This window comes from Amaranthus tricolor, chromosome 2 (genome assembly GCF_026212465.1).
Source record: "Amaranthus tricolor cultivar Red isolate AtriRed21 chromosome 2, ASM2621246v1, whole genome shotgun sequence".
Classification (NCBI taxonomy): domain Eukaryota; kingdom Viridiplantae; phylum Streptophyta; class Magnoliopsida; order Caryophyllales; family Amaranthaceae; genus Amaranthus; species Amaranthus tricolor.
The window spans coordinates 35,713,214-35,725,897 of NC_080048.1; the positions used below are offsets into that span (position 1 = coordinate 35,713,214).

Consider the following 12,684-nt stretch of genomic DNA (forward strand, 5'->3'; position numbering starts at 1 on the left):
AAAAGAGATTGAATATTTCCAACTACCGAACCAAACAACTTTATTTCCACTGCTGTTATTTTTGTACATCATCAAATAGAAACTAATAGGCAGAGCCTTTACAGTACTTATGGATGCCACATTATTCAAGTTTTACAGAACTACAATGTGTTTATTCTTGTGAACCAACAAAAAATTTTACTACAATATACATGTTAGAAATTCACAGGTGAACATGATCCATCATTCTTAGCTTCTGGCTGGAGTGGCTTAACGGGTGAGAATTCAGGATGGGTCTGATTCTTTCGATCCAATACTTCCATAATTGTAACCTTAATTTGCTGCAATACTGGATCAGACCAGCCAGATTGCTTGATCTGTATTAGGTCAGCTTCTTTCCTGTTCAGCTTCGAATCGGATGCTTTTCCTCTAGTTTTGGGGAGCTACAAAAACAGGTGTGGATCAATATTCTGAAGTACCCGAACTGCAAAAAACAAATGAAGGTTTGTTTTTTTAGCAGACAATACCTTGGACTTCTGAATCTGAGCAGTTGTAGTTCCAGCTTCATGTCCATTAGCAGAGCACAAGTAAGAGTACGAGTTTAGACCCTGAAAATTTACGAGTAATTGAGAATTAAATAGCGAAAAAGTTATGTGCCACGGGTCAACATAAGATTCTGAAACTATGCTAGAGAACCTTATTTCCATTGAAGATCTGGCCCTGTGATATACGGTCCAAAGACAAAGGCGGAAAATAATGTGTCACAGAAATAGGGTATATCATCTGGCCGTTCATGTGCTCAGCATTGTCTACATTGAGATGTTTGTCCGATAAGCTCCGTCCTTTAAGAGATGAATAACAAAGATATATCAAAACATTCTTTACAAAAACCCGAATCATGACTAAGGCTATGAGGTTTACCATGAAATCGAGCAACAGCGGTGATTGCTTCTGAAGGACTGGAGAAAGTAACCCAGCCAAACCCTTTACTGATACCATTTGAGTAGCACAATACTTTAGCTTGAACTACCGTTCCACAGAGACTAAAGCATGATTTAACCATACTTTCGTCGAGGTTTGGATCGAGGTTATTCACATAAACAGTGGCAGCCCTCCATTTTGCCTCTTTTTCCTTTTTCATTTTCTCTCTTTCCGTCTTCTTAACAGCTCTTGCCACATACAGAACTCCACAGGCTTACACATGAAATATTAGCAAAAAGTAATAGTATCAGAATTCAACGATATGAGTGATTAAATCGAGTTTATAAACTTATTACCTTGTTCCCAAGTGCTTCCATTTAGAGCTTTCAGTGCCTTATCCGCATCTTCAGGAGACTCGAAATTGACAAAGCCAAATTTCTTGGAGTTCCCATGATCCTCTCTCATGATAGCAGAACTTGTTACCTTCCCAAAGTTGGAGAACTTCTCCTTAAGATCATCCTCAGTAACATGTGCTTTCAAGTTCTTTACATACAAATTTGTGAAAGTTTGATTCCTCTGGCTGCTCTTCATGAAAATACCGACATATCTGAAATCGATTCATTCCATCAAAACAATTCGATTCGCCATGAAGGGGAGCAGAACTAATAATAAAAGGCTAAAACCTTAAAAAGACTAATTAATACCTAACTATTATACATCCAAACAAAAGTCACTTTAATTGCTAGTTTTTACACTCAAATCCATTCCAATCCATTTCACATCGCCATAAAATGGCTTCCACGTACATGGGTTTTGGGATCAAACATACGCAACATTACCCTTAACTTCAACAAAGAATAGAAATCATCAACTTTAACTTCATATAAATAAGAAGTGCACATGATTTAATGAGTCATTTCCAAAATTAAAGAACTATATAAATCTTAGGCCCTATGGAAATAAGGGATGTACATGGGGATACTGATAACAAAGAATAAAAAACATCGATTTTAACTTCGTATAAATAAGAATTTGTGCACATGATTTAGTGATATATTTAAATATGGTCTATTAAAAATTAAAGAACTATAAATCTTTGGCCGTATGGAAATAAGGGAGATAGTTTTTTACATCCATTATAAAGGATTTACTTCTTCCTAATATAGTAGGTAATATGATCAAATTGTCTATTACACAATTCACATAAAACTGGTTGAATGACCAACACAAACAACCAAGAAACTGCAAGTTTTCTATTACAATATTTGGACTAAATTCAAGAAGTAAATAAGCACAAGAACTACAAAAAGCTATCTATCACTAAACCAAAATCTTCTTGATAAATCTGATCATAACATTGCTTTAGAAAGAGGGCTTACATTGTCTTTCCTTCAAACGAAGTACCATTTAAAGAAGTGAGAGCTTTCATGGCAGATTCCTCATCATCAAACTGAACAAAACCGAAACCTTTGCTCTTTCCATTGTTATCTTCTGCAACCTTGCAGGACAGAACAGTGCCAAACTTGCTAAAAAAGTGATCTAAACAAGCGCTAGTGATAGAAGGGGCTAAGTTCTTGACATAAAGATTGGCATTCCCAGTCTTCCTTTGAAATGGATTCCTATCACACCGCATTATCCTCATAGGCTTCCCTTTCAAGTCAGTGTGGTTCAGCAGAGATATTGCTTTAGAAGCTGCCCGGAATCAAATTCAACCCATAAAATTCATCAATTAAGGACCAAATCTTTAACATATTAAACAATCAAGAACCCTAATTCTTGAATTACTGAAATAAGCTTCAAAGAATTGCTAAAATGTCATTATTCAAGCATAATTTTCCAAATTCAGATGTCATAATTTTCTCAAATTCATATAATGCTACAAATCAAGAAGTTACAACAAAGCTTGTTACTATTCATTCAGACAAAGAAACAAACACATTTTATATCACCAAACAAATAAACCCTCAAATACATGCAAACATATAGTAAACAAAACCACATAATACAATAATTTACAAAAAACCCAGATAAAATTAAGAACAGTTAACCCTAGAACCAAGATTAAAGTATAAATCCAAGAAAAATTCAAATTAGTTTCAAACCATGAAATTACATATAATGTCTTTAAACAAAGAATCTCAAATAAATGCAAGAAAATCCTCAAACATATCATAGTAAACAATAAAGAATACGCAAGAATTTATCAAAAAAAAACCCAGATAAAAAAATCAACCAAGAAAGAACAAGGAAAGAAGAGAAGGGAAACGAAGAAAGTACGGACCCTCAAGAGGAGAACTGAAGTTGACATAGCCATAACAGAGAGAAAAACCCAATTTATCATAACAGACACGGACACCAGTGACGTAACCCACTCTACAGAAGATTTCACAAAGATCAATTGCATTTACAGTTGGGTCAAGATCACCTACGTACAGTGAAAGTTTTTTGTGCTGGTGTATATCAGACGTTTTGCTTACATTTTCTACCATTACAGTCATTTTGAAAGGTTGTTTCAAGGATTAAAGAAGAAAGACAAAAGAGAAGGAAGATGTCAAAGAAAATATACTGAAGGAAGATTATTCTGTCTGTGTTTGTGGGAATTTTCGGATTGAAGAAGTAACGAGAGAGTGTAATGGTGGGTTTTATAAGGCGAAAACAGAGAGGGAAAATGGGTTTAACCGCAAAAACAGATTTGGAATTTCTTTTTCCTTTTTTTAGAGTAAAATTTTTTTTATTAGGTATTTGTTCCTACTGTTTCCCTCCTTATGTCGCCTAAAATAATCAAATAATAAGTAAAAATCAGTTTTGATGTAAAAATTAAGTTTAATTTATAAAAATCAGTTATAATCGGTAAATTAGTAAAAATTAATTTTACTTAGTAAAAATTAATTTTAATCAAAATCAAATAAATAATAATTAATCAGGTGAACTAAATAGTGAGATAAGACCTAATTTTCAAAGAGTGAAAGAGAGTATAACTTAAGAGCATTTTTATTGTTTTTTTATTTATTATTCATGATTAATTAAATAATCTTGTCTTATGTATTTTGTTTATGCATAAAAAGTAAAATTTTATTTTAGTATATTTTTTTATAATTTATGGATCATTTTTACAGTAAAAATCTATAATCTATAATTATAAAATGCTATAAAATGGTATCTCATCGATCTAGGTTACATCTTAAAATCAAGTAGGTTTTTGTGTTTAAAGATATTCATATTCATGGGCAGACTCAAATCTATGTTGGACTAATAAAATACAAATTAAAATTACTTATATTTAGGATACTTTGATAATAATCTATGTATACTTTTTCCAATGTTATAAATTTATTACAAAAAAATATGCCAACTTTGTAATTAATACGTTTGAGCAAAACGGTAAAAAAGGTAAAAGTAAATACATAGATTTGATAGACCTAACAATGCTAATGTTAATGATGAGAATGAAAATAAAATCACTATAGAAAATGAGAGAACAATTGAAAAGAATTGCTTGATAACTTTTATTGAAAATGATATATTTTTTGTAGTATTTTTAATAATCTTATTATTTGTCGGTTTTAAGATATGAAAACTTCTTAAAGTAAATTATAAAATATTATCTATAAGGTTGAATAAAAATATTATTTTTTATATATCTTTGAAAAAAGTTTCTCGTACCATTCCCTAAACAATGGTGTTTTGATTAAAGAGTCTGAAAATACACAGGTCTCATCATAAATTATATATTGCTAACATATTATACTCACTTACCCCATTTATTATACATCATCTAGTTGAAAAAATTCATAAAATTAAAATCCAAAATGATAGAAACTGAGTGGTCTGGAAGATTACTTATTTTCTTAAGCAAACTTATTAAAATATATTTAGTATCTTAATCAAAATATGTTACGAACCACTTCTTTATATTGCTTTTTGTCAAATTATTATAATTTATTTCAAGGACTCTATAATTAAAATTTTGGATTCATCACCATTCCTTGTGTCCCTAAAAAGATTGTTATACTTCTCCTTTTACTCTATATTTGTTTGATTTTAGGTTAGATATTTCGGGTAGATTTGAAATCAGGTTTTGCATTTATATTGTCTTTCACATAATTCTAAATCATTATTGAAATCGGGTCAAATCGGATTTGGTTAAAATGTCGGGTAAATTTCGGATCACCGGTTCTGTTTTAAACAACTCTAAGTCTTTGCTATAATTTTCTTTTATGAAAATGTCGTCACCCACTTTCTTTTATTTTCATCCACTCATTTCAACTCTATTCTAATATTCTCCACACAATTCAAATGATTCTACTCATTGGTATAATATTTAGGGACGGAGAGAGTATATTCTAGCCAATAGCCACACACCCAATAATAATGACATTCCTTTAATCTGTTTTTATTCACCAGTTTTAAGCTTCATCAATATATCACATATACATGTCCCCCAGTTTGTACATGTATGAAGATCAAATATGTACCACGCTTGATATGTGCACTTTTTTGTTTTACACAAAATTGAATAAGTAAATCCTCATATCAAAAATTTTCAGAGGATATCATACCAAGAACAAGATAATTCTCTTTGTACACAGCAAGGCCAAACTCCAGAATACTTGGAACACTAGAAATATACTCATCCAACCTGAAATGATGCCGATTTCTTGTGCTTCTGTAACGATCTATTATCCCGTAAAACTTCAGCATACTTTGCCAATTCTGACTTTTGCCCATAATCGGATGATACTCTTTCCGGTGTATAATCTAACGGAGATGAACTTGCAAACCCGAGGCTTCCCCTTCCAAGCACATGAACGACTCCACCCATTGTCGATCTTGAATTGCTCCTCCTACTCCCATTCTCGTCTTCTTCAGCCAAGCTAGCGAGTGGTTGGTGATCAAGTGAAGAATTGTTTGAATTTTGAGACGATAATGCAAACTTCGGACTCTGGGGATTGCTCCTCGAGCCATCAAGTCCCACTATATTATCAACCGAAAGAGATCTATACATTGGAGAAGTTTGGCCACTTCGATTATGGTAATTACTATGATGGGTGTGATGACTTGAGATCCCTCGAACCAACTTTCTTAAAGTCGAAAAAAACTTGACTTTCTTGGAGTGGGATTTGTTCGTAGAGCTAGGACGACCAGGGGACTCATCGTGATCAGTGCTGTCCGTAAGATAAGATGGTTGCGAAGAAGGCCAATGATCGAACTCTAAGTCCATTAGGCAAAGTGGTTCTCCGTCTACTCCATGTTCGGTATTAGCATATTCAAGTATTAGTTGCTTTGCTTTCTTCTCGGATGTGGGACTTAAGCATTTGCTTAAGTCCCGAGCAACTGTTTTACCAGGCGGAGGCTGGTAGTTCCTTAGTTCATATCGCAAACAGGCATTTATCCACCTGAGATACACAAGTTCTTCTGCATCAGCACACCGATCAGTTTGAAGCCTCTCGATTTCCTCTCGCAAGTTCTGATTTTCTTTGCGTTGCTGAACCATAGCCTTGCTCAATTCTTCTCTCTGCAACATCATGTACTCCATTAATTAAGCACTAGATTAGTTCTAGTAAGACAAAATTGCCAAAAGAACCCAAAAACGAAATTTCACACAACAAGAAGGCAAAGCCTCAACTCCAACAGATTGGGGTCGGGTACATGAATCAATGATCATTTTCATAGGTCATGCAGAAATAAAATTTCACAATGAATGAAAACACTAATGGCCCCTTTGGTAGGTGGTTATAAACAGTGATAATGGAAATGAAAACTAGTGTAATTTTCGTTGACACATCTCTTGGCTACCTCGATGGCCATGCTTGTCCAACTTCAATCATTTTATTTTTTTCATAAAATCCATTCCAATGCACTACCATTGGGAGAGGTGGTATTAAGTGGTAATGAAAATTTGTAAAAAAAAAAAACTTTTTTTATCAAAGTTTCATCACCATGGGAATGACATGGAACTTTTGATGAAATTTTATAGTAAATTTCATTCTCTTTACCACCATTTAGTACAACTAACCAAACAGGCCGTAAATACTACTATCTAAGATGAATTTGGTAAAACCCACCTCAGGATCTTCAAACAAAGTATTAGCAAGCATTTGGGTAGAGTCCAATCTTTGAGCTAAATCCGCGTTCTCTTGTTCCAAACATTCGTTATACTTACGTAATCCCTCAACCTCTGCTTCCAACTCAACAACTTTGTGAATCTCCGACAAGTCATCAGCACGGTTTGTGCTAGCTCCACGCTCTTGCTCGTGGAGTTTAGCAACGCGTTGTGTAAGATCCAATATCTTTTCTTTGTTTTGTTCAGCATTGTACCTAAGTTTCCATTGTAGCTTTTTGATTTTCTCCTTTGCAGCTTCTAATTCATTCACAACTTTAGAGTAATCAGCAACCTGTGCCTCTAACCTCTTGTTATCAGACTGTAAAGTATCGATCTTCATCGAGAAAATCTTGGCCTCCATGCTATTAATCTTCAATCGATTTTGAAGTTCCATCATCGCGGTTTCCTGTTCTTTAAGACCATAGTATTCTAGCAATTGTACTTCAAGTCTTCTCTCCCTTTCTACAAGGAACTTGATTCTTTTCTTTAGGCTATCAATTTCTTGTTCATAATCATTTCTTTCTACTCTTTTAAGTGGCTTAGTTGAGTCCTGTTTGATCGAAAAATTGTCGAAATCTGTCTTCGACAAGTTTCCAGCATCGAATTCGTTCAATAACTGAGGGAATTCTGGTAAAAGGTACACATCTCTATCTGCACTATATCTACCTTTGGGGGAGGCATTCAAAGATGAATTATCAACCCGAACTCGAATGCATGGCTTGTCCTAAGTAACAAAATCAAAAACGAGCAATTAATTAAGTCGGGGATATGACCGCAGAACTCCCATAAGTAAGCGGAGGGGGGATTAGTACTTTGTGTAGGCGGCAAAGTTATCAGATGGGAATTCAACTTGGAATCGTTCAAAATGATTGGATTGAATCGATAGAGTCGATTTATAGGATCCTTAGATTTTACTGATAAACTTCAACATGATAAAATGTTTAGTATACTCTTATTTATTCAAGTCTAAAGTTTAAATTTGTCAATTACTTCTATAATTTATTTGACTTTATTTTTAAGAATGAAACAGAAAATCTTTTAGTAGTTAGTTTAAAATTATATATTGATAAAGAGTTTTTTTTTATTTACTCATGATTATGGAATATTTGAAACATATGTGTATTTGTGAAAAACATTGGCGATATATGGTACCTAAGGGAAATAAAAAAAAAAAAAGATTAAATTTGTTGGATTCGATTAATTCCTCTTTTCTATTAGCAAGATTCTCCTCAACCTAAATTCAAATTTGTATGTTCTTATAATCGTGAGAATTTTTAAAAAGATATGACCGCAATTTTTAGAAATCGAAAAAGTACTCAGGTTAAATTAAAAAAATTAAATAAACATGATTGATCCAAAAAAACAGTATTAATCAATTAATGACATTTATAATGCTAATTGATTAATGACCGTTACTTCAGATCTTTGATTAAGTTTTAGTACAATAAATGAAAATTTCAAAAACAAAACTAATCTATACTTAATTAAAATGCATAATCTAACTTACAGAAGCATCAATTGAATCTATCTCAGGTTGAAGATCATCCTTAACTCCTGATCTCCCATCACAATAAACTTTCCTATCAGAGTCTGTATCAAAAAGGAAACATTAAGCTAAAATATTTTATGAATATTTTAAAACCCAATTAAACATAACTAATCCAATTTTAATCATTTTCAAATATAACATAATTGGCTTTGTTTGAGTATATAATATATTCTAAAACCTCAACAATCAACATAATTTTTAGTTGATTTAAATCTTTAAAATGATACTAGAGCGTGACAAGAAGTTATGATTTTAAATTTCAATTGCTCCTCAGTTTAAAAGTTATCAAAGTATATAAAATATCAAAAGACCTTAATATAATTATCAATTTAAACTTTTAGTTGAATTGATTCCTTAAAGTCAGCTCTTACACATTTATCAATACAATATTTCAATCATAAATATTTTTTTTAACAAAATTATCTCATTCATAATACTCTCCCCTATTCATAGAGAATAAGACATTTCTTATTTGGTCAATTTACAAATGTCTCACTTCTATTTTTATCATTTTTTTACCTTTTACCCTTACAACAGCATAACAATGCATAGATATTAATACCTTTATATAAAAAATTTTACCCTTACTACAGCAACATAATAATATATATATATATTAATACCTTTATAGAAAAAGAGAATTTCCACCCATTTTTAAATAGTTTTCCGCTTCACTTTGGTTATTGCGCAAAATCCAAATATTCAATTCTCTATGAATAGGAGGGAGTATAAAATTAGAGGATCGATGAATATGAAGAAAAATAATGAGTACATACCTGAAACTGAAGATTTTGGAGAAGGAAGAGATGGCTTGAAACGTCTAGTTCTGATTCGAGAGTAAATAAAACCAGCAAAAGATAAAGCTAAAGCCACCCCAAATTTCATCAAAAATGGTTTCATATTTCTTTTTTCTTTTATCATCATCATTATAATAATAATTTATGTAATTTTCAAAAAAAAATGTTTTCTAAAATCCAATTATATAATTATAAACAGAGAAAAATGAATTTCCAAACAGAGATCATGGACCGTCTTCATCATCATCCTCCATCTGTATGCTTGTAAGTTATATATACAACCTGGATAATTATTTAAATAATTAAATAAGAAATCAAAGAGCAAATTTAAATAAAACCCATAAATCAAATTCAAAAACTCATTCAAAAGATGTAAATATTGCTTTTAAATCATAATTAAGGATCGAAAACTGGGTTAGATTTAAAATTTGAAAATTTGATTCAAGTATTTTGAAATTAATCAAAAAAGACCCAATTGGAAATAAAATTCAAAAAAAAGAAGCAATTTTGATGATTATCATTACATGAAAGAAATAAAGCAGAAAAAGTAGGGGAAAAGAATTTCAAATGAATTTGAGTATGGAAAGAGCATACTCGTGTTAATCATGATTCGATTACTTTGTGTCTTGATCATTTGGCTTGGTAAAATAATATAATAATCATTCTATTTCTCTTTGCTTCGTATTTTTAAATGGCCTATTTGCATCCGATCTGATAATATTAAATGTGCTTTGTTACAAATAATTGTTTTATAGGAACAGCGATGATTAAAAAAAAAAAGAAAATTTTAGGTTGTAATTTTAAATTTTTGACTTTTTTTTTTTTGATATAGTAGGTTGTAGACAAACTTTTTTTTTTAAATTGATATAGTGAGTCTGAGCTTTTGGAGGTGTTTAGCAAAATAGTTTATTGAGTAATTTTAACTTTTTTTAATGCAAATAGAAGGTTGAGGTTTTAAACCAGTTAAAGCTAATATTTGATATACTAACTGGTTGAAACAACTTATTGATATAAATAAATTGTTTTTGAACAAGTCAGCTGGTCAAACCAGTTAATAAAATCATTTGATTACATTAGCCACTGTAATTAGTTATGAGCTACCAACTACCAATTGTTTGCTAAATATTCATTTAAACTTTTTTATATAATAGACAAAATATTACTTTCTTTATTATATTAAATACTTATTGCAAACTTATTTTCGAAAATGCATCTCATAATAGCAATTGCGACATTTTTTTTATCCAAATCGTCATTATGACATGTAATAATAATAATATAAATTTAACAAAAATCTTAACATTGTATTTACCTAATAATTGATGATCATTATATATACCGATAAAAATATTTGACCATCACAACAAAAACCAAATCCTCACTATCAACATATAAAACTTTTTAAAAATAATAGAGGTAATAAAAAAAGGGAGAACAATAAAGGGACGGTTTGAGGGTGAGACAAGAAAAATATATGCTGATTCCAAACAGAAGGAAGCAAGGTCAGAAACTACGAATATGAAAAAGTAGTGGGAATAACATACCAGAAAATGAACCATTTCAATAAACAAGGAATTAGTTTTTGCACGTGGCCTACTAATTACGTAGAGCTAATCTACAGTAAACTAATGGTGAAAATTAAATTAAAAAAGTTAAAATGAACATTTTGATATATTAGAAAAATAAATTGAGAGTTAATCATCATTATGAATTATTTAAAGTAGATAAGTTATAGTTGATATTTTTAACAAATTTTCCTCATTTATATTGGGACATTAATTTTTTTAATAAAGTAGATAAATAAGTGAACTGCTTAATGTTGTCCTAAATATATTACCCATCCTAATTTTTTTAAAGAATAAAACTGACTTTTGATTCTTTGTTACGATTTCACATCGTTATTATTATATCATAATTGATTTTATCTAGCAGATGTGATACGATGTGCATACCAATTATTTTGTCGGTCTTATTTTTAGGTTTGAAGCCCTCTAAATCAAATTAAGATAAATTTGGTTAAATTTCTTTCCTTATTAAAAACTATTTTAAAAAATAAATTTTTTTTCTCATTCTACTTAGACCTACTATTATTTTGGTTCACAATAAAGTTTGGAGGATCCAAACCAAAAGTAAAATAGCTTAGTGACATGTCTTACATACATGAACTCGGCTTGGGAAATATTTTTAAGTAAACACCAAAGTAGAAATTCTTTTTTTTTACCTCCACTTAGGCAAATCATTCAATTTATATAGAATTAGAAAAAAAAATATTTAAAACATATTAAAATATATCAAAATGGATGTCTAATTGTTAAGCATAAATTTTATGAACACTGGTATATTGATATATTTGATTAGAGGTGTTCATTCGGTTGATCGGGTCGGTTTCGGACGGGTGTTATTCGGTTCAGTTGCATTTTGGATCGGTTATTTTTCGGCTGTGTGTTACAACGGGTCGAGTCGGTTACTCACAGTTCGGTTAGAGATCGGTTATTCAAGCTATCGGGTTAGCATCAGTTCGGTGTCGGTTGAAGTTCGTGTCGAGTGTCAATCGGTCTCGGGTTGTCATCGATTACTAATTGGTTCGGTTTTTTCGGGTACAGATCGGGTTCGAGCTTTATTTTTCGAGTAGTTATCGGTTACGGATAACTATTGATCGGGTCAATATCGAAATAAGTTAATAGTTAGGTTTTTAATTGATGTATGCTCATTTACTTACAAAAAATAATTACGATTGTTTTATCAGATATAGCAGATAGGGGTGTCAAACAGGTCGGGTTGGGTCATTTTCAGGTTCGAATCATAAATAAATGGGTCAATAAACCCTTAACCTGAACCTTACCCATTTAATTAATGGGTCAAAAATTAAAACCCTGACCTGATTTGTAGCAGATCGGATCAACCTGCTAATGACCCATTTAACCTACTTCTTTTTTTAGGTCATTAAATTCATATATTTCAAGTCATTTAACCCATTTAACCTTAATTAAAGGCTTCCTCCAAAAATAAACGTATGCCACTTAATGCAGCGAGCACACGGTATTCTTTAGTAAAAGGCGAAAGAATAGTTCGCTTTGTGCTCACGGCGTGGCTGCGTAAGTTGGTATGAGATCTGTGGAAGTGATTTAAAGGATTTTTCTTTTATTAGTATCTTTCATAGCCAATGTGGGACAACTTCCTTTGTTATTGAAAGTCATCTTCAGCTGACAAATCCCTTAGCCGATGTGGGACAACTTCCTTTCTTATTAAAAGTCATCTTCAGCTGACAAATCCCTCAATACATGGTAATTGGCACTAGTGGAAAAAAATGTATTTGCTGCTCATTATTTGCTGCG

General features: G+C 31.5%; 2 protein-coding genes and 1 non-coding gene across 5 annotated transcripts; all 3 read right to left on the reverse strand.

The window, feature by feature from the left end:
• Positions 1-29: 29 nt before the first annotated feature.
• LOC130805349 (polyadenylate-binding protein 2-like) lies at positions 30-3,621 on the reverse strand. The gene is made up of 7 exons (XM_057670114.1): positions 3,182-3,621; positions 2,280-2,592; positions 1,257-1,507; positions 901-1,173; positions 676-821; positions 507-587; positions 30-422 (listed from the first exon to the last, which is right to left on the reverse strand). Exons 1-7 carry the CDS (start codon positions 3,396-3,398, stop codon positions 195-197), a joined length of 1,509 nt encoding a protein of 502 aa, XP_057526097.1. The 5' UTR covers positions 3,399-3,621; the 3' UTR covers positions 30-194.
• A 1,406-nt stretch (positions 3,622-5,027) lies between these two features.
• Positions 5,028-10,124, reverse strand: LOC130806590 (protein CHUP1, chloroplastic). 3 transcript variants are annotated; one of them, XM_057671728.1, is made up of 6 exons: positions 9,944-10,124; positions 9,329-9,631; positions 8,511-8,593; positions 7,670-7,727; positions 6,966-7,579; positions 5,028-6,415 (listed from the first exon to the last, which is right to left on the reverse strand). In XM_057671728.1, exons 2-6 carry the CDS (start codon positions 9,477-9,479, stop codon positions 5,531-5,533), a joined length of 1,791 nt encoding a protein of 596 aa, XP_057527711.1. In that variant the 5' UTR covers positions 9,480-9,631; positions 9,944-10,124; the 3' UTR covers positions 5,028-5,530. The 3 variants fall into 3 exon arrangements, with proteins under 3 accessions (XP_057527711.1, XP_057527709.1, XP_057527710.1); XM_057671726.1 differs by having other exon boundaries at positions 5,036-6,415; positions 6,966-7,727; XM_057671727.1 differs by having other exon boundaries at positions 5,036-6,415; positions 6,966-7,727; positions 9,329-10,124.
• A 2,202-nt stretch (positions 10,125-12,326) lies between these two features.
• On the reverse strand, positions 12,327-12,442 carry LOC130807071 (U5 spliceosomal RNA). Its single transcript, XR_009040445.1, has one exon. It is a non-coding gene; the product is annotated as a U5 spliceosomal RNA (small nuclear RNA).
• Positions 12,443-12,684: the final 242 nt, after the last annotated feature.

What these genes read in the sequence shown, in the direction of transcription:
- LOC130806590 (XM_057671726.1), bottom strand. Translation starts at nt 9,479, where the DNA reads ATGATGATGATAAAAGAAAAAAGAAATATGAAACCATTTTTGATGAAA. An exon ending in TAGATTCAATTGATGCTTCT is followed by an intron (nt 7,728 to 8,510) that starts GTAAGTTAGATT and finishes TTTGTTACTTAG; the next exon opens with GACAAGCCATGCATTCGAGT. An exon ending in CTTTGTTTGAAGATCCTGAG is followed by an intron (nt 6,416 to 6,965) that starts GTGGGTTTTACC and finishes ATGATGTTGCAG; the next exon opens with AGAGAAGAATTGAGCAAGGC.
- LOC130805349 (XM_057670114.1), bottom strand. Translation starts at nt 3,398, where the DNA reads ATGACTGTAATGGTAGAAAATGTAAGCAAAACGTCTGATATACACCAG. An exon ending in CTTCAGTTCTCCTCTTGAGG is followed by an intron (nt 2,593 to 3,181) that starts GTCCGTACTTTC and finishes GATTCCGGGCAG; the next exon opens with CTTCTAAAGCAATATCTCTG. An exon ending in CGCTGTTGCTCGATTTCATG is followed by an intron (nt 822 to 900) that starts GTAAACCTCATA and finishes CATCTCTTAAAG; the next exon opens with GACGGAGCTTATCGGACAAA.